This window comes from Marmota monax, unplaced genomic scaffold (genome assembly GCF_021218885.2).
Source record: "Marmota monax isolate L192 unplaced genomic scaffold, Marmota_monax_Labrador192_F-V1.1 WCK01_AAM20220418_F8-fsc00022, whole genome shotgun sequence".
In the NCBI taxonomy this organism is placed as follows: domain Eukaryota; kingdom Metazoa; phylum Chordata; class Mammalia; order Rodentia; family Sciuridae; genus Marmota; species Marmota monax.
In genome coordinates this window covers 24,418,752-24,440,499 of record NW_026695215.1, presented here as the reverse complement: position 1 = coordinate 24,440,499, position 21,748 = coordinate 24,418,752, and the positions used below count along the sequence as shown (strand labels likewise).

General features: G+C 32.7%; 1 protein-coding gene across 3 annotated transcripts in view; it reads right to left on the bottom strand.

Moving 5' to 3' along the window:
• The window catches only part of Pik3r4 (phosphoinositide-3-kinase regulatory subunit 4), a 75,684-nt gene that overhangs the window by 18,669 nt on the left and 35,267 nt on the right, over nucleotides 1-21,748 (bottom strand). For all 3 annotated transcript variants that reach the window (XM_046431361.1, XM_046431360.2, XM_058574947.1), the window contains 5 exons: nucleotides 19,639-19,840; nucleotides 17,580-17,770; nucleotides 16,376-16,586; nucleotides 13,823-13,988; nucleotides 207-371 (listed from right to left, as the gene is read on the bottom strand). In XM_046431361.1, the coding sequence (XP_046287317.1) occupies nucleotides 207-371; nucleotides 13,823-13,988; nucleotides 16,376-16,586; nucleotides 17,580-17,770; nucleotides 19,639-19,840 (935 nt within the window). The remainder of the gene's footprint in view (nucleotides 1-206; nucleotides 372-13,822; nucleotides 13,989-16,375; nucleotides 16,587-17,579; nucleotides 17,771-19,638; nucleotides 19,841-21,748) is intronic.

Genomic DNA, 21,748 nt, shown 5'->3' with positions numbered 1-21,748 from the left:
TAACTAACTGGCAAAAAATAAGATGACTTCTAAAATTAGCCATAGGTGATAGTTTTGAGTTGAAAGCACAGATTTATTTACTCCATGGGCTCAAAAAAGAAGTATAATGTAAGAGGCCTGCTCCAACTACACTGTGGTGTATGAGGGAAAATTAAATTACTATAATGTACTAAATGCAAAATTTTAAAAAGACAAAAGATAGATACCTGCTTTGTAGAGGATGGATTTTAGGAGACTTCGGCAGCTTAGAAGCCTCAATTCCAAGAAGCTGGACAGCACCATTATCAGATGCTATGGCTAAGTAGTGGGAGCCTTGACAGAACGTGAGTGTCTTGACTCTTCCTCCAATTCGGTTATATGTAAGAATAGATCTGAATGAAAGAAAAACAAGATTTTATTTCTGAAACACCACAAGCACATTATTGCTAATATTAAATATCCACATGGCTATTTGCAAACAAAATTATTATTTTGTGAGGTTCATTTTGTCTTCCTGATTTCATACCAAAATAAGAATCTCCTCTGAAAAGCAGTGGTTCAAAATCACCTTTTCTTCTGATTGCTTCAAATGGTCATTTTTGCACACTTCCTATCAGAACGAGTGGTCCCTCCTCTTGTTTAATAAGAAACCAAATTCTTACAGTCCTGATCCTACTGATGGTCCAAATTCTCCTTCAACTCTTTTTTTAATTAGTATTATTTTTATTAATTAATTTTAATTAGGAATATATGACAGCAGAATGCATTTTGATTCACTGTACACAATTGCAGCATAACATTTCATTTCTCTGGTTGTACATGATGTAGTGTCACACCATATGTGCAGTTATACATGTACCTAGGGTAATGATGTCCATCTCATTCCACCATTCTCCTTCAACTCTTGCAATACTTTTTACATCCTCTCTTTGGCCCTTAAATTATCCTATAATCTCTAACATACAGTCTGGCTAGACTTGACTTTCATTAAGAACTGCCTATACGACCTTGGTTGTGCTACTTAACCTGCACTGTGCCTCAGATCATTCACTCACAAAACAAAGGGTGCTCTACTTATTTAACAGGATCATTAACAGGATTACAGTGGAGATCAAAAAATATATAAGCATTAAAACACTCATAAATGCATGGTTTTATTATAATATTGAGTCTCTCATACACAATGCTGACCTTTCAAGCTATCTGCATTATTTTCCTCCTTTACATTTTCTGCCAAACTTTTTGAATATGTAACTAAATAAAATGCCTACCAGTATCACCAATTCCCTCCTTCATTACTCCTCCTTTAGGCTGTATCTTTACCCTTCTAGGGGACACACCTCTAAAAGGTCACAGTATCCAATCACCAGCGTTATTAATTTGTTGTCTATATTTTATTTTATTATACAAGCTAATGCATGTTAAATGCACAAAATTATTAAAATACAAAAAGTACAGAAGTAAAAAATTTATAATACCACCCAGAAATAAATGCTATTTAACATTTTGTTATATAGTCTTCCAAAGAGTTTTCTATACCTATTATAATATATTCATACTTGCTTTTAAAATATGAAATTTTATATTTATCAATAATTTTCCCTACTTCATTTCTTCATAGTAACAGCTTTATTGAGATAGTTTTCATACATCATACATTTTAATGTATACAATTTCAATGATTTTTAATATATTAACAGAATATTGCATAGATCACTACTATTTAATTTTAGATCATTTTCATTATGCCTAAGAACCCACAAATAAACTGTTCTCTACCCAGGAGCATTTACTCTATTTTTCCTTACCCAGGCCCCTAGCAACAAGTCATCAATTTAAATTTTCTATCAACTTCACCATTCTTCATATTTCATACAAACATATATAAGCTTTTTGTATATGGCTTCTTTCATATACCATGTTGTCAAAGTTTAGCCATGATGTAGCACATAGAACATCACCCCTTTTTACAGCATATATTTACACACACACACACACACACATTTTGCTTACCCATTCATCGGCTTATGAACATTTGCTTTGTTTCCACTTTTTGACTACTATAAATAATGCTGCTATAAATGACTGTGGATGAGTCTTTGTATAGACATATATCTAGAATGCCTACAGGAGCTCAGTACTGTAGATAAGTAAAGAGAGCCAGGGGACAAGGCAATAGTAGAGATGGAAAAGTCAGTATGCTCAGTCTTTCAACATACACAGCTCTTTCTTCATCTGTCTTTTAATACTGAGATGGAATTCACATACCTCAAAATTCACCCTTTATTTAAAGGGATTTATAACAAGTAAGTTTGACAATCATCAACATTATCTAATTCCAGAACATTTTTATCATCCCCAAAAGAAACTCTGTACTCACTGCTGTTATGTCAAAATCTCCCCGCTCCTAGTCTTGGGACCCAAGTGAGACCTACCTATCTACTTCTTGTCTCTACAAAATTGCCTACTCTGGACATTTAATATAAATGAAATCATACAAAATGTGGCATTTGGAACTGGCTTCTTTGACTCAGCAAAACATTTCCATGTTATAGCATAAATCAATACTTCATTCCATTTTATGACTAAATAATTTTCCATTGTATGAATATACCATGTTTTGTTTATCCATTCATCACCTGATGGACATGCTGGTTTCCATCTTTTGGCTAATATTAATAATGTTGCTTAAGAACATTTGTGTATAGATTTTTCTGTTTTGAGTTAGGTATACCTAGGAGTGGAACAGTGGGGCCTAAAGTTAACTCCATATTCAGCATTTTGAGAGACCGCCAAACTGTTTTCCAAAGTTGCTACACTATTTTACATTCCTATCAGCAATACATAAAGCATCAAATTTCTGCAAAACCTCATCAACACGCATTATATTTTTTGCCTATAGACATTGTAGTGGATGTGAAATTCTATCTGTGGTTTGAATTTGGGTTTCCTAAGCAACTAATTATGCTAAGCATCTTTTCATGAGCTTACTATTATGGATCCTATTTGAAGAAACATCTACTCAAATCTTTTGTCTGCTTTTTTAATGGGTCATTTGTATTTTTACTATTGAGTTGTAAAAGTTTTTTTTATATATTCTAGGGAACATATCCTTACCAGATATGTGACTTATATTTCTCCTTTTCTGTGGATTATCTTTCACTTTCTTGATAGTGTCCTTTGAAGCACAAAGGTTTATATTATTGATAAAGTTCCATTTTTTTAAATCACTTGTATGTTGAAGTTATAGCTCAGATCCTTATCTAATCTATGGTAATAAAGAGTTACATGCCTAAGTTTTCTTCTAAAAGTTTTACAATTTCATTTCTTACGTTTAGGTTGATGATTCATTTTGAATGATTCTGTGGAAATTCATTCTTATGCATGTAACTACCCTGTAATCACAGCATCATTCATTAAAAGGGCTATTCTTCCCCACTAAAACATCCTGGCACCTTTGTCAAAAAATAATGACCATAAATGTGTTTTACATGACAGAGATCTGTTATGATCAATCTATTCCACTAATCTATATATCTACTCTATGCCACTACCACACTCTCTTGATAATTACAGCTTTGTAGCAAATTTTAAATCTGGAAGTGTGAGTCCACCAATTTGGTCCTCTTTCTCTCTAAGATTAATTTGGCTATTCTGTGCCCCTTAGCGTTCCTTATGAATTTAAAGAACCAACTCAATTTTTACAACAAAAAGAAGCAGCAGGTAGAATTTTCACAGAAATGCCACTGAATCTATACATTAATTTTGGGGCAATAAACTACCTCAACAATGTTTATTCTATTTTATGAACATGGGATTTCTTTCCATTTATTTGAATCTTTGTTTTCAATAATCTTTTGCATTTTTTCAGTGTAGAAGTATTATACTTTTGTGTTTATTTCTAGAAATTTTATTCTTTTTATGTTATTGTAATTGGAATTATTTTCTTAATTTCATATTTGGAATATTCATTGCTAATGCACAGAAATACAATTGATTTTTGTATATTGATCTTGTATTCTGCCACTTTGTTGAACTCATTTACTAGTTCTAACTTTTTAAAGAATTATTACTTAAGATTTTCTATACACCAGATCATGTTACTAATAGAAATGGTCTTACTTCTTCCTTTGTAATCAGTGTACTTTTAATTTCCTTGCCTTGCCTAAATGCACTGGCAAGATCCTCTAATACATTACTCAGTGAAATTGGCAAGAATGAATGTTCTTGTGTCGTGCCTCATCTTGAGAGAGAAAGCATTTGGTCTTTCACAATTAACTACAATGTTAACCGTGGGGCTTTCGTAGATGGTCTTTGTCTCCTATGACTAGCTTACTGAGTTGACCTTAATCATAAAAACATTTGGATTTTGTCAAATGCATCCTAAAAGTCTGCTGAGATGATCACATGATCTTTACCTTTTATTCTATTCATATGATATGTTCACTGATTGATTTTCATGTTGAACTGTACTTGGTTATGGCTTATAATCCTTTTTATATTTTGAATTCAGTTTACTAGCATTTTGATGAGGATTTTTACACTTATGTTAATTATGGCATAGATCTGTAGTTTCTTGGGACATATTTGGTTGTAATATTGTCTGCCTCAAAGAATGAGTTTAAAACTGCTCCCATATATATATATATATATATATATATATATATATATATATATATATATATATATAAAACTGCTCCCTTTTTGGAAGATCGACAATAATTTTTTAAGTATTTGATATAATAATTCACATTGAAGCCATCTCAGCCTGGACTGTTGCAGTAGGGTTTGATTACTAACTTAATTTGTTGATCACTACAATTCTATTCAGATTTTTTAATTCTTCTGGAATTATTTTCAGAGGTTTGTGTCTTTCTAGAAACTTATCCAATTCATTCAGCTATCTAATTTCTCAGTATACATTTATAGTATACCCTCATAGTATATTCTTTTTTATTTGTTAAGTCTATAGTAATATCTGTTTCATTCCTGATTTTAGTAATAAGTCCTTTCTCTTTCTGTAACTGGTAACTGTCATTAAGATTTGCCAATTTTGCTATCTTTACAGTGAACCAGCTTCTTTTGTTTTTCTATTCTCTATTTCATAAATATTTTTTGTTTTTTTCCTCTTTAGTCTTTTTCCTTCTTTCCACTTACTTTAGGTCTACTCTTCCTTTGCTAGTTTCCTAAACCATTTTGTCCCATTGTCTAGGTTTTGAAAACCTATAACAATATAAATATAGTATACCGAATTATACATGGTATATAATAGTATATAATGTAATTATATAGTGATATAATAATGTTGACATTATATATATACATATACATTTTAGATTATTTCAACCTTTTCTAATGTACTTGCATCAATTTCACTGAAATATTGGCAGAATTGAAAATTTGGAACTTAATGAATTAAGGCTAAGTTATTGAGATTTTTCTTTGCTTTTAATGTAGATGTTTATAGCTATAAATCTCTTTCTAAGTACTCCTTTAGCTGCATTCCCTAAATTTTGGTATCCTGTGTCTTCATTTTCATTATCTCAAAGCATTTTCTAATTTCCCTCTGAACCCCTTGGTACTCAACTATATATTGTTTAATCTCCACATATTTATGAATTTCCCAACTTCCTCTCTATTAATGCTATGTAATGTCCTTCCACTGTGTTTGCAGAACATATTTTCTATGCTTTCAGTCCTTTTAAATTAACTGAGGGTTTTTTTATGGAATAATTTATAATTTGATCTGGAAAATATTCCATGTACACTTCAGAATAATTTATATTCTGCTCTTAGGTGCAGCATTCTATTGATGTCTGTTAGGTCCAATCAATTTGTAATGATATTCAAGTGTTCTATTTCCTGGATGATTTTATATCTAGTTGTCCTATCCATATTGAAAGTGGGTCTTCCACTATTAACCAATTATGATTAAATTGCCTTCTTTTATTCAATTCTGTCAGTTTTTGCTTTATGTACCCTGGGCCTATATTTTTAGATGCATATATTTCATGATTATGTCTTCTTGATACACTGATGCTTTTATCATTATAAAATATCCTTATTTTTCACTAGGATCAATTTTTATCTTAAATTTATTTTATCAGACATTAATATAGACACTTCACCTCTCTTTTAAGTACTATTTGCATGATGTATCTTTTTCAATTCTTACTTTCAACCTACTCGTGCCTTCTAAATCTAAGATGTGTCTCTTGTACACAGCATATAATTGAAGGCTTTTTCATCATTTCTACCAACTCTGCCTTTTGATTATATTTAGTGTGATCACACATAAGGTATGATTTACATCTGACATTTTGCTATTTATTTTCTGTGTCTTATTTGCTTTTGTTCTTCTATTTTTCCATTATTACCTTCTTTTGCAGTAAATAGACATTTTCTAGCACAACATTTGTTTTTTATGTTTTTTAATTTTACTGAAAGTTTTTAAGTTATTTTAAGTAACTGCCCTGAGAAATACAATTAACATCTTAAAACAACCAGATTAAAAACCAATTTAATATTAATACAGAAAAATTTTGCTCCAATGTTTACTCCTCTGTTTAACTATCATCATACAATATTGGGCGTATATAGCTGTGTTATAAATTCATTGACCTAGGCTTATAATTATCTCTTTATGAAACTGTCTTTTAAAAGCATATAGCAAATTTAAAAAAATAGAAACAAAAACACATAAGACAAAGACAAAGCAAAATGTCAGATGTAAATCATACCTTATATGTAATTCATACTTTCTTTATATTTACTTCTGTTTACCTTTACTATTTCCCTTTATTTCTTCATAAGAATTCAAGTTACTATCTCATGTCCTTCCATTTCAGTACCAAGGACTCCTTTTAGTATTTCTTGTAGGGAAAATATGCTAGCAATAAATTTCTTGTTTTCAATTTATCTTGAAGTATCTTCATTTCTCCTTTGTTTCTGAAGGACAACTTTACTAGATATTTATTACTAACTGACAGTCTTCCTTTTAACATTCTAAATATGTCATCCACATTCACTGACTTCTGGCCTTTGTCACTTCTGTGAAAAATCATTTGTTAATCTTTTGGAGGCAATGAGACACTTTTCTCTTACTGCTTTCAAGATTCTCTGTCTTTCAAATAGGTGCTTATGATGTGTCCAGATAGTAGATCTCCTTTCATTTTATCCTACTTGAAGTTCACTGAATTATTAGATATACACATTCATGTTTTCTATCAGATTTGGGGAGTTTTCAGCTAGTACTTCAAATATAGTCAGTAAAAACAGACAATTTGACCATAACAGTGGGAGACTTTAATACCTGACTTCGGATAGAACACGTAGGCATAAAATGAACAAGGAAACAGAAGACTTAAACAACACTACAAACCAATCTGATCTAACAGATATCAACAGAATAGTCTGTATCCATGGGTTCTACATTTGTGGATCCAACCGATCATAATAAAAATTATTCAGGAAAAAAATAACCTATGTCTACATTGAGCATATACATTTTTTCTTGTCATTATTTCCTAAACAATATAGAATCTACTTATTATATAGCCTATACATCATATTAGATATAAGTAAATCTAGAGATGATTTAAGATATATAGGAGGACATGACAATGTATATGCAAATCCTATGCCATTTTATATAAATGACTTGAGCATCTGCGGCCTTTGGTATCCACAGAAGGTCCAGAAACTAATCCCCCACAGAGACCAAGCGACAACTGTTAACTATGTACACACTGGAATGACTGATGGTGCTCTACAAGTTTTTAAGGCTCTGTTCATTTGTCCTTTTCTTTGTAACTCTGGCTGGACAATGTCAATTGTTTTATCTTCAAATGCTCTGAATTTTTTTCTCTTGTCAGATGAAATCCATGGTAGAGCCTGCCCAATGAAGTTTCTATTTTATTTATTATACTTTTCAACTCCGGAATTTATACTTGGTTACTTACTATTTCTTTTTATTGATACTATCTTTTAGCAAGATATTGTTTTCATATTCTCCTTTTTTATTTTCCAACTTTACTCCTTACAATGCTGAAAATGAAACTCAGGGCCCAGTGCGTGGTAAGCAAGTGCTCTAGTACATGCTACATTCCCAACCCCCCTTTTAATTCTTTAAACATAAACAAGGTTTCTTTTAGTTCTTTGAATATAATTATAACAGTTTATTTAAAGTCTATGTCTAGCAAATCCAATGTCTGGGAATATTGAGATACAAGTTTGCACTGATTACCTTTTTTTCCTATGTATATTTTATCCTTCCTGCTTCTTTACATGGTTTCTAATTATTTTATTCAAATTAGACATTCAAAATTAAAATAATGATTCCATTGTTTTCTGTTTAATGATGTTCTTTGGGTTAATTTTGTAAAGTTTGTATTCTTCATAGTGTGAATAATGAGGTCACTGTTCAGTAAGCTTAATGGTTGTCTAATAACTGAATAGGCATTGCCTTAAATGCCTTGAGCCATTAAGTGAGAGTTTTGTGTCTGGGCTCATCTTCTACAACCCATGAAATGTTTTACAACTCTATATTAGCCTTCATTTCCTGCCTTATTTCCTGAATTTCAAAGTCAACCAGAGGTGAGAATTTAGTCTTTTTAATTATCTCCTAGGCATGTTTGCAACCCTGTACATACATATGGCCAAGAATATATCAAAACTTTTCAAAGACCCCTAGGGACATCTTACTTACTGACTTTTTGTCAGCCTCTTGTTATGTCCATTGAGTAATGCTACCTTAGGTCACTGCCATTGCTGATTATTTTCTGTTTTATCTCTTTTTTATCTCCCCTTTGGTATTGGGGATTGAATCCAGGAGTGCTTTACCACTGAGTTCTATGCTAGATCCCAGTCTTTTTTATCTTTCATTTTGAGACAAGGTCTCAGTAAATTGTTGAGGGTCTTGCTACATTGCTGAGGCTGGCCTCGAACTTGCAGTCCTACTGTCCAAGCCTCCTGAGTCACTAGGATTACATCAATGTGCTACCATGCCTGGCAATGCAGATTATTTTCAACAAATGCCCTGTGAAGAGGTTTTTCTCAAACAACAGGTGTGAGAGAAGTCAAAAGGGGCTTTTCACACAACAAAGAAGCTAAATAGCAACAATTATCTGGGGATGAGGCTTTTGGAGAGTTCCAAAGCCATTGTGAGCCCTCAAGTGAATATGAAGGGGCTACTTTCCATGGCAACCATAGTTATAAAACTATTTGTTTTCAAGGCTACCACAAAGTTGGGTAGAGGGGGGTGAAATTAAGCTAAACACCACATGGCTCACTGTTCTTATTATTTTTCTTGGTTAAACACTCTTGGGATTGTGAGACTTCATTTCCAGAGTTCTAAGAAAACTGACTTTCTCGACTTTTTGCCAGTGTTCTCATTGCTTTTATGGAGGAGCAATATTTGAAGATCCTTTCTACCATTCCAGAAACAGAAACTTCAAATACTCTTAATTTTTTTATATAATATTTCAATATCTTTCATACCAAATATTTTATTCCCATATCAGTTTTACAGATGCATCATCACTTACTTGCCCCATTTTATCCCCACTGCTGAACCTTTAGTTTGTTTCTAGTTTTTTACTATTAAAAGTAGGCAGTCTAACAGTCTTAAAACTAACATCTGGGTTTATACTTACATTTCCTTGGGATGTGTACATCATAAAGAAGTATCATGTATGTTGTCCAAAAGCCCTCCAAGGAAGATGTCATCAATTGTATTCCACCGGGGGCACCATGTAAGAAGACCTAGATATTCTTACTAGGATGTTATGCCACTTAGCTTTTCTATTGCATTTGAGAGAGGCCTAAGAGTCCATTTCTTAAAATTTTCTCTTCTGATGTAGTTCATGATGTAACACAAATGACTTCTTCTCTCTTCTTTTCTGGCCCCTCTGTTCCTAACCCAAAAATTCAATTTTCTGAAGTTCAAGCCTCATTACTCTTCCCTTCAGAGTAGCCATACCACTCAAAAACTTTGGCTTCCAATACTATCAATGACTCCAATATATGTGACCCTAACCCTAACATTGACATCTTCCTTGTGCACCCTTTATATTGTTCTAACTCTTTACTCTGTCAAAACTCCACTTAAATATTGTAGCATAACTTCAATGTCAATAATTACCAAATTCATCAATCGCCCCTTAAACTGAGAAGCTAAAATGAGCCAGAGATAAGATAGTACAAGAAAAATACATGGAAAATATAATTTAGAATACTAAAAAATCTGTTGAAAAATCTGTGCAAATTTTTAAAGAATAGCAATTTTTCAAGAATTAGTCCCTACAAAACAAACTGAAAGTTCAACTCAAATAAGGACAGAACTAAGATCCAAGTAGTATAAATAAACAATCGTAATTCAATGAAAAAGTTAGGGCTGGGAATGAGGAGTTAGCCAACACAATGCACTCCCCTCCACGCTAGGAGGCGTATCAGTAGTCATAACATACTAGTAACAAAAAAGTACACTAGTTTCACCAGTCTTTTCTACCACGGCTGCTCCGTGTTTGGCTATGGCAATAATGATTGCATCCTCCTCCCTCAGGAGTCCATGAAGGCATCTGGTGAAAGTAATACATTCTGTTCCCTTGCCCTCTTCTCTACCCTGGAACTTGGATGTAGCCCTTCCAAAACAAGGCACAGTGCATTCACAAACAAGACTGCAAGTGTTACATCAAAGTAAGAGAACAACTGTTTCCAGAAGAGATCCATCTCCTAATCACAGTACAAACTTCCCAAAGACTATAAAGTAGGCTCAATTGCCAAAATTTTGGAGATACCAACTGTCTGAAATGTTGACACTGGAATACTACTGCCTAACATATGACACTCGGATACAGAAGGCATGATTCTGATGAAAATCATTTGGAAATTAAGAAGTGTTTTTGTAATGTAAACATGATTCCAAGTTCATTTTTGAGAAATTTACTTATGTTAATTAAACTTATCCTCCTAATAAAAGGGACAATTAACATAACTGATGATAATAGCAAAGAACCATCTGGAAAACAATTATCAGAGTAAGTGTTTAACATGTTAATCAAAATGCTAATAGTGATTGGGGAAAAAAAGTAGAAGAATTGTTACATGAAGGGATTTAATGGGAGAAGACATAAGGGAACATCCTGGTATGATGGTTACAGTCTGTATCTTGAGAGGGGTGCAGTTGTAGACATATATGTGTTTGTGTGAATTCATGAAATGGTTCACTTAAGATCTGTATACTTTATTAAGTATATATATACTATTGTATATACATTATATCATATTATATACTATTGTATATATATTTCATATCAGAAAAATACACATAAATATTAAATTCTCATTAATAATATACATACTGAAGTTTTTAGAGGGCATATACTAATGCCTGCAATGCACTGAAATCATAAAAATAAAAGTGTAGCTCTGTGGTAAAGTGCATGCTTGACATGCATTGAGGCCCTGGGGTTAATTCCCAGCACCAAAAAAAAAAAAAACAGGACTTATAAGAGGTAGATGAACAGGTAAAAGACACAACAAATACAGTAAAATTATTAACTAAAGAATTTGAGTGGCAAGTACCATGAAATACTTTCAACTTTTCTTCTAAGTTTGATAATTTCATAATAAAATGTTAATTTTAAAATGCTAAATAGATTTAAGGATTCTTTTATTGACTTTTAATTTATGTTCTGACCAAGATATAATACATATAAAAATTAAATCATAGTGCAAAAACACAGAATTCTTTTTTAAAAACACCCAATCAGCACAAAATTTTATCAGGATGGTACATAAGAAATAAAATTTTAAAACTATTTTAATTATCAAGGATATTTTGTTGTTTGTTGATTTTATGATTAATTACGGTCAATGAACTGATTACAAAAACACCAGAGATTCCCCACATCCTTTTAATGTAGACACAATTCAATTCTGATTTCTAGTAGCTTTCTTTTGGGAACAAACTATGCAAAAAACAAATAAGAATACAGTGGAACTTAAGACACAGACAGAGGGAGAAGTGAGTGGAGACAGACTGTAAAACAAGGAGGTATATAACTATAAAGTTGTACAAATCTAAAATAATTACAATAATCATATGTATCTAAATTATATTGTACATATTTAGTCTTAAGAATTTCAAGTCATAAATTATCTCCTTGTCTATAGCAGTGGAACAATGGTACAGTATTTGTTTTCCTAACTGGCCATTCCATCAGTTTTTTACTTTTCTCTTGCATACACCATCTAATCTCTTCAGCAAACTGTGACAGCTCTACCACTCAAAAATATTCAGAATCTGAATCTGAATTTCCTACTAGCTACACTGCTACTACCCTGACCCAGGCTACCTTCTTCTGCTTTACTAATATATAGACTCCTAACTGCTTTTATACTGCCCTTCTTCAATCTATTCTTTTATATATGACAGTAGAGTATATTTTGAAATATTATACATAGAAAGTGTATAACTTGTTCCAATTAGGATCACATTATTGTGGTTGTACATGATATGGAGTTACATTAGTAGTGTATTTATATATGAGGATAGGAAAGACATGTCCAATTCATTATACTGTCTTTCCTATTGTCATCCCCCCTCCCTTCCCTTCATTCTCTTTTGTGAACCTCTAATCTTCCCTTTCCTTGTTGTGGGTTCGCATCTACATATCAGAGAGAACACTGTGCCTTTGGTTTTTGGGGACTGGTTTATTTCATTTAGCATGATATTCTTTATTTCCAACCATTTAGTGGCAAATGCCATAATTTCATTCTTCTTTATGGTTGAGTAATATTCCAAAAATACATGTATGAAGATGTGAATTTGGTGTCAACATACCTTATATAGAGAGATATGATAAATTGTAGTATAAAGGTGTATTAAGAATTGTAATGCAAAAAAAGAGAGAGAGAGCTCATATATAATGGCATAATTTGGCGTGAATATACTTTTTATACAGAGTTACGAAAAATTGTGCTGTGAATCAATAATTATGAATGTAATGCATTCCACTATTGTCATGTATGTAAGAAATAAATAAAAAGAAAAAATATTCCATTGTATATATACACCAATCCATTCTTTTTTTTTCCCCCTATAATTGGACAGAATACCTTTATTTTATTTATTTTTATGTGGTGCAGAGGAACAAACCCAGGGTCTTGCACATGCGAGGCGAGCACTCTACCGCTGAGCTATAACCCCAGTCCCTACACCAATCCATTCTTAACACAACAGTCAGAGTAAATGTGCTGACATCTAACATAGATCATGTCTTCCCTCTGCTTACAACATTTACAACAGCCTGCAAGACCCTATTTAATTTGGCCTCACCCACCACCTCTTCCTCTTCCTTGCTCTATTTCAGCTACACATGCCTTTCTGCTATCTCGCACACACCCCAAATGTTTCTCCCTCAGGCCCACAGAAATCACTGTTTCCTCTGCTTAGAACATTTTTCCCCAAGTTATCCTCATAGCTCTTCCCCTTACTTTTTTCAAGGCTTTCCTCTAATGTCATTTTTTCTCTGTGAGGCATTCTCTGGCAATTTATTTAAAATTCTATCTATCCCACCCCTATCACATTCCCTTTTCCCTTTCCTACTATATTTTTCCTCCATAACATTTTTTTAACCATCTAACACAATATTTTACTTATTTATATTTTTTACTGACTGTCATCTTTCACTAGAAGGTAAACCTCACAGAAGTATGATTTTTGCCCATCTAGCAATGACACAGCCCTGGCTCCTAAAACAGTGCTAATTATAGAGTAAACACTCAATAAGTATCTATTGATTTGAATGAATAAACTGATCTTTCCTGATCATATGGTTACCTAGTAGTAGTGGTCTTCCCCTCCATTTTCTGACTGTTCCAGATTTTCACTGTGCCATCATTTGAACATGTTGCAAAAAGTGAGTGTTCATCAGAGACTCTAATTCGATTCACAGCAGATTTGTGCTCATGAAGATGTGCAACTAGTAGCCCTTTAGGACGCCACCCTAAGAAAAAGCAAAGGAGTATAACTTAAATTGTAGTTTACAAACACAATTTTACCCTTACTCTGAGCTATAATGACCAAGAATCAGCTTAAGAACTTAAAGAGTACTGATAGCTAGCCAATACAGAGTGGTCTACTGAACTATGACAGATAGTCATTTTCCAGAATCTGAGAGGGCACAACAGTCATTTACTACTCCTAAAAGCACTGAATTCTGATCCAGTAACATGAGGAAATGATTTTCTTAGCCTAGAGCATAGGAGGCACAGGAGAAGAAGTGGCCTGAGCATCAAAGTCTCAAAAACTTCGCTCCACCATACCTTAACTGTGTGACCTTCGGCTACTTAAAACTCATTGAACTTTTAATTTCCTCAAATGTAAAATGAGAGGCGTATTACTTAACCCAAAGGGTAGAAATATGAATAAACAAGATATATTTAAGAGTCCAGCACTGTCCCTACAGTACAGTAAATGTCCCAATGCTGGCTGATTCCCTCTCCACCTGCAATCTTGTATTCTATGATATAAACACGTAAATATAAATAATATTATAAATTATAGCCTCAAAATGTTTATGGACTTTATAGTACTTACTTCATGACATCTATAACTTTCTACATTATTTATATATTCCTTTGGGGTTGATTAATTTTGTCTACCAAACTATAAATTCCCTGAGGCTAGAAACCATGTCTTATTCTGAAACACTTGCAGTACCTAGCATAGGTCCCTCTTTGCATGACTATCTTCAATGTTTGATCATTAACCATTTTTTGTATCAAATATAACATTCCATAATATTCAATATTATTTATTTTAAAATAAAACAGAAAGCTAAGCTGAAGATCATACTGTACGGAGTGTCAACAACATGCCTAAGTGACAACAATGTTATTTTATAAATCATTTCTTTTCACCAAGAAACAAAAATGAAACCAAGACTATTGCCAAATCTGATGTAATCTAAGATTAAAAACCAAAATGTTTTCCCCTTGAACCTCAATGGTCACTTGTGTGGGAACAGGTGAATGTGATTTTTAAGAAGAATATAACTAAATTTGAAAGTAACCAAAAAAACACTTGGTAATAAAGTCTAGATAACTTGCCAGCCTAGGATGAACATTTCCCTCTAGAGAAAATCAATTTCACACAACCGCTCAGGTGTGGAAAGAAAAAACTAAGATCCCAACACAACAGTCACTGTACATTTCTTAAGCCACAAAATTTGACACATTTTCTCTGGTTACCAAATAAAATGTACAACTTAACTCCATTTAAGTATAAAGACAGATTATATCACAAAAGTAAATTGTTTATGGTCTTTTTTCCGTTTTTTAGCTGGGCTGGTAAATAATATTGACTTACATCACAGAAATAGGTTAAATATTCCAGGATATTTATTTTAATTAGAATATTTATGACTAGAGATGATGTTTACCAATTAAAAATTTTATTTTCTAAATCTTTAAATCACTAACCTCAACCAGAATTTTCCCTGATCCACATGAAAAGCTTGTAAGAATTCATAATTTTTAAAAGTCTACACATAAGCGTACTATGCATTTCTTCTGAGAGTTTTCCAATTAAATTTTTATTAAGATGTAAATTCAGAAAATCATTTTTTAAATCTACAAATCAAATAATGAAGAGTAACTCTGCCACATTATAATGGGGCATGACTGTTAACATGGCTGAGCCACATTTTCATCTTATTTCTAAATTTCTTTTAGAACTCAGAATATAGGAAGTATTTTCCCAAAATATGAATGTTAATAATTGCTAAGTGGGGGGTCTATATGTTTTCTTTTTAAAACAATTTTCTAAATATTATACCTTTTTCTTGTAGAATATTAATAGATGAAAATGTTAAACTCTCCAGAATTCAAAAGCAGTTTACTCCAAAAAGCCTGATATTCAATGAGAAAGCAGCATGAAACTAGGAAGGTAAAAACCTGGTACTATAAATAGGGAAAATGAAACGCAAATGAGCTAAATTATTGACTGGCCAAAAATATGACACTGCAAGTTTGTACTCAGAGCTAAAAAGATCCAAACCCCACAAATAATGACTTTAAGATTTCTACTAATTGCTTATTTCTCTGGGTTTCCCAAGTGATAGCTTTACCCTTACTTTCTTTGTCAAGTATAAAGTATATGTTGTCTGATAAAGTATATGTTAAATATCTTTTATCTGAAATGCTTGGGAGTAGAAGTGTTTCAGATTTTGGAAGTATATGTGAGCATCTCCCATGAAAAATTCATGAGAAGAAATGATCCAAAATCCAAAATCTGAGTTTAAGATTTTGGATTTTCAGATTAGGGACACTCAACCTGTATCAGCTTCCTCCATTACATTCTAAGATTAGGCACCCAGGCTGGAACTTTTACCAGGTGGTGGTGGTTTACTCTCCCATTCAGCATTTTCCATCATCTGCTTAGCTATCCTCTCAGCATTGCACTGTTCCCGCTTTTGTTGTATGAGCTGCTGAAGTTCAGTCTTACAAGTTGTGATCCGAATCTGGTAGGTCGATGGTAAAACTGTACTACTTAAAACCTGTATTACTGGTTTTTTATTTTGGACATTTGTTACTTCTGAAACCTGCAAAATAAATAGAATTATACGTATTTATGTCCTAAATCAAGTATATGTGATGATAAAAATGGACCAATGTTCTATAAATGTGTATACCAACTTTTTATTCTTGCTAATATACCAATTTTAAAATCCATTTAAATACATTTTTTCAATGAAAACCTACAGTTAACTACAAATGCTACATTTCTTTTTGTTTTAAAATGCTATATTTCTAAACCTCTCCATTACATTAAAACATATTATAGCACAAAAATAACATTACACAAAAATTTTTAGTAATCTAAGTTAAAATAAGATATGGAATTTCAATTTATCAGTCTGTTTCAATGGATATTTTTCACTTAAAATATGATTGACTAGGGAAGAGTTACTTTATATTACAAACTAATTAGACATATATAAAAATTATCACATGTATCACACACAGAAAATTTGGGACTTCTTCCCAGAAGTATTCTTACTACTATGTTACACTAGAGAATTAAAAAAGATTTAAAAGGTTAACTGTAGCCTAACTGTAATCACAGTTCATAACATCTTTTATGTTCATTTATTTTTTCAGTGCCGGGAATTAAACCCAGGGCCTCATGCAAGCTAGGCAAGCATTCTACCATGAGACACATCCCTAGCCCCTCTGTCAACAACTCTTAAATGAGACCTTTTTGATGATTTTACTAACTAGATTCCTCCTTGGCTTAAAATTAGTGAACCCATCTTAGAAAGAAGTAAGTCCTCCCTACAGGACAAGTCACCACATTGATTTTCTTCTTATTTTTTTAGTTGTAGATGGACAATATCTTTTTTATTATCTATTTTTATGTGGTGCTGAGGCTCGAACTCAGTGCCTCACACATGCTAGGCAAGCTCTCTACCACTGAGCTACAACTACAGCCCACCACATTGATTTTTCCAGTAAAGTACACAGACTTTAAACATCCAAAACAGCAAAACTGAATTCAAAGAAATAACCAAAACTTCTACCTAGGTGACAGGTACCTGTGGAGAAGTTGACAAAGGGACACAAATGCCTGCAGAGGACTCAGATCGTCCTGGAGGCTTCCCAGTCTGAATCAGCTCCTGGTCACTTCCTTTAGGCAGGGTTTGTGGGATGTTCGCTGGTTCCAGTGATCCAAACATGCTTTTCCATTCCTCATTTACATTTGAGTCTTGTTTTACATGTTTTCTAGCTATGAAAATATATTCATAATAGTTTTGTCTGAAGGTGGCCTTTAAAACCAAAATAGGTTTTTACTATACACCCCTCCTTTTATTTTGGAAGGAAGGCAGCAATGGACTTCATATCCTATCTGTTCTTTTGGATCTCCACTTCACTCGGGGACTTCATATCCTATCTGTTCTTTTGGATCTCCACTTCACTCGGATATATGTTTCAACTCATTAAATCTCCCTTCATCTCCAGAACAGATGGAACAAATGAGCTTCCAAGATTGTGAATAATTAGTCCTAACTATTTCTAGTTTCCCAAAGCTAGCTCAATTTCAAAGTAACTACTTTATCTAAAGAAACAATAATAAAAACAACTTTTTCATGTCACTGACCACAATGCAGTACATGCCCTCTCTACTCCCATACCAGTTACATGGGAAATATAAACAAAAAAAAAGGGAAGAAATTAAAAAATCAATTGCTATGTAGCTAGCTCCTGTCTACAGATGAGAAATCCTTTATTTTTATCTTTATCCAACTATAAAAAATATATTAAGTAACACAAAGTTCTAGCATTACCAAAGTATATTGTGAATTGCTCCCCAGAATTCCAATATCCTGATGCAAAGTCCTAACAGGACCTCAGATACTTTATAGTTTAAAAATATACTATCCATATTATTTAGTAAAAACAGAATACATACTGTTGGAAAACATGCCTTTTCTCCTCCTTAACTAAATGCCTTGAAAATTAACTTAACTATTTCCTCTATTAACAGATATTTATATTACATCCTTTTTCTTTCTCTATGAACAGTCCTATTTATATATGTTTCTTCACATGCCTGTCAATATTTCTTAGGATAAGTTTTCAGAACTGAAAACAAGTCAAATAGGAAAGACATTTTAAATTACAGCAGCTAACATTAAAATGCCTTCTAATAAGAATATATTCAATTTATAATTTCAACAGTGTATGAAAATGCTTACTTCCCTATAATTTTGCTAACACTGGGGTATCATTGGTCTATGCCAATTACACAGGAAGAAAGGAGCATCTCACTGTTTTAATCTGCATGTACTTTATTATTTACCATTTCATATGTTTGCCTTTCAGTTCTATCACTAGTCTGCTTAAATCTTTCACCCTTTTTGTTTTGGGGTACTTGCTTTCTTATTAATTTTTATGAGTTATTTATACATTATGGATGTAAATCATTAAGATACAAATACTTCATCCTAAATTTGGCAACTAGAGTTTCATTTCAATATAATTCATTTGCTATCCTCAAAATCTGATACTAGAACAGAAGAAATTTTAAAGGCATGTACTTGGTAGTCAATGTATCAGTGAAATGAATATGCACAAAATCTTACAAACTTCATACAATCAATGTCAATGTCATCAAGATCTGTAAGTTCCAAACTTAAAAACTTCAAATGACTAAGGATTCTCTGGTCTCTACTCTTCTTATTTCATTGTTAATAACAAAGCTATCCTTTTAAATTCACTGGGCATCACTTACTAATAACAAAGTAGAAAACTTTACTTCTTTTTACATAGACTACTGGCTGTAAATTGGTGGTTAAAGGATTAAAAAATAGAATTTCACCTTCAATCACACACTTCCACAGAGGCAACATTACTTTATAAAAGTATAACTTTGGAAGGCCCTACTGTGATTGGACAGGTCACTTAATCTTTTAACTGTGAGTTCATTTCCTCTTGTTTCCTCCCCAGCATCTCCCTACTAAATAATGGAGTTACTGCATTTGAAAGCTCTCTATCTGGAAAATGGGGCTTTTATTCTATTATTAATTAGCTAAAAACAACTCTTATATAATAACAAGATAAAGTAATAAGACAAACATAAACAAATGTACTAACCCCGTTTGTCATCTGGTTCTTGTTTGGTTTTAACAAGATCAACTTGTCTCCCAGTTATCCCTAAAGCTGCCAAGTCAATTACACCTTTCTGACTACTATCATGAAGATGGCTCTGGTCTATTATATTTGCTTTTGCTCTATTAGATTTCATCATGAAGTCTTTCAGTGCCAGAAGTTTGTCTTCCTCTTCCTCTGTCATTCCCTAAACCAAATAAAACCATACAATTTCAAGTTATTTTCAAAAGTCGTAACAACAGGACTCAGAATGACTAACAAAGGAAGCAAGAACGACCCAATTTAATATAAAAAGAATCAGAATCATGAAATGATGTAAGAAAACAAAAGAGAAACAACTATTAATAATGAATAATATATCTCTACTGGAATCTCCCACAACTCTCTTTTAGGGCACTGTCTACTTTGTATCATAATTTATATTTTAGCTTTCTTCCTAAATGGCAGCAAATATAATTCATCCTTGATGGAACTGGAAACTATGCTAAGTAAAATAAGCCTGTCTCCAAAATTCAAATGTCAAATGTTTTCTCTGATATGTGAAGCTAATCCAAAATAAAGGGCAGGGGGACTAAAAAAAAGAAAAAGAAAAGAAGAAATATCAGAAGGAATAGACAAAGGAGAATGAAAGGAAGGTGGGACGAATGAGATAAAGTCAGTGAAATGAATCTGACCTAACCCTCCTATGTATATACATGAATATACCATAGTGAATCTCACCATCATGTACTTCCACAAGGCACTAATTAAAAAAAAAAAAAATCAGTTGAGTAGAGGGAAGAAAATAGGCGGTGGGAGGAAGGGAGGGGAAGAAGAAATATTGGAAATTGAATTAGAACAAATTATATTCCATGCTTTTATAATTATGTCATAGTATTCTATTGTCATGTATAACTAAAACAAAAAACAAAAAATTCATCCTTGACATTTTCAAAGAACTTTACATAAAGTTTGATGTCCAGTAAATCTTTAAAATTGTAACTGTTGAATAAACAAACATTTATTATCTAAACAAAAATTATGAACATACAATATGAAGCAAAAGAAAGTGTATCACTTCAACCTTGCTCCTGTTTGTGTTGAGAATACTAAATGAGCCAGGCGCAGTGGCACACACCTGTAATCCCAGTGGCTCAGGGGGCTGAGTCAGGAGGATTGCAAGTTCAAAGCCAGCCTCAGCAATGGTAAGGTGCTTAGCACCCTAAATGAGAACCTTGACTCTAAGTAAAATACAAAACTAGGGCTGGGGATGTGGCTTAGTGGTCGAGTGCCCTTGAGTTCAATCCCCAGAACAAAAAAAAAAAGAGAGAGAAAGACTGTAGGTGAAGGCATTCTGATATCTATCTAAAGCATTCTACATTAGGAAGTGACAGAAATTCTGGCTGAACTACTAATGCTAGCATCATACCCGGGACCATCCTACATAATAGCTATGGTCAGAATGCCTGCATTCAAATTCTAGTACCATTAATCTGCAAATGTAACATTTTTGGAAATTTCTCTATTTCTCTGTACCTTTATAAGTACAGATAATTACCTACAACCACATTGTAAGGTTATAGGGAAATTTTAATGCACTAATCCACCAAAGATATTAAGAAAGGGGCAGACAAGAAACACTAATCATCTAAATAATTAATTCAATAAACAAGTTAAATATTCAGGTAAATGTGGCCATTCTGCATTTTCTTCTTTCCAACCATCCACAGAATTCCATAGTATATCTTTATTATACAAATAAATAAAATAAAATACATCATGTAATAAAACGTCAGTTTCCCTAAGGCCTCTAGCTACAATCCCACTATGGTTTAAAGCAATATTCACAATTCATTTGCACAGTGTGACACAAACCAATCCTAGAAAGGACAGAAAGTTAAGATTATGGGATAAGATTATATTTAAGCATAATAATCATAAAGGAATCCTTGACCAATTTTTAACCAGTATTAACCCACCATTCTAGTTTCTTTTCACTTCTCCTCCTAAAATTCTGGTCGAGAGGACAAGCTTACAGGTATAGTGAGTTCTACTCTTTTTGTCAGTCTGTGTTTTAGTCAACAAAAGGTAGGACCATAAAAAGAAATGAAGTACT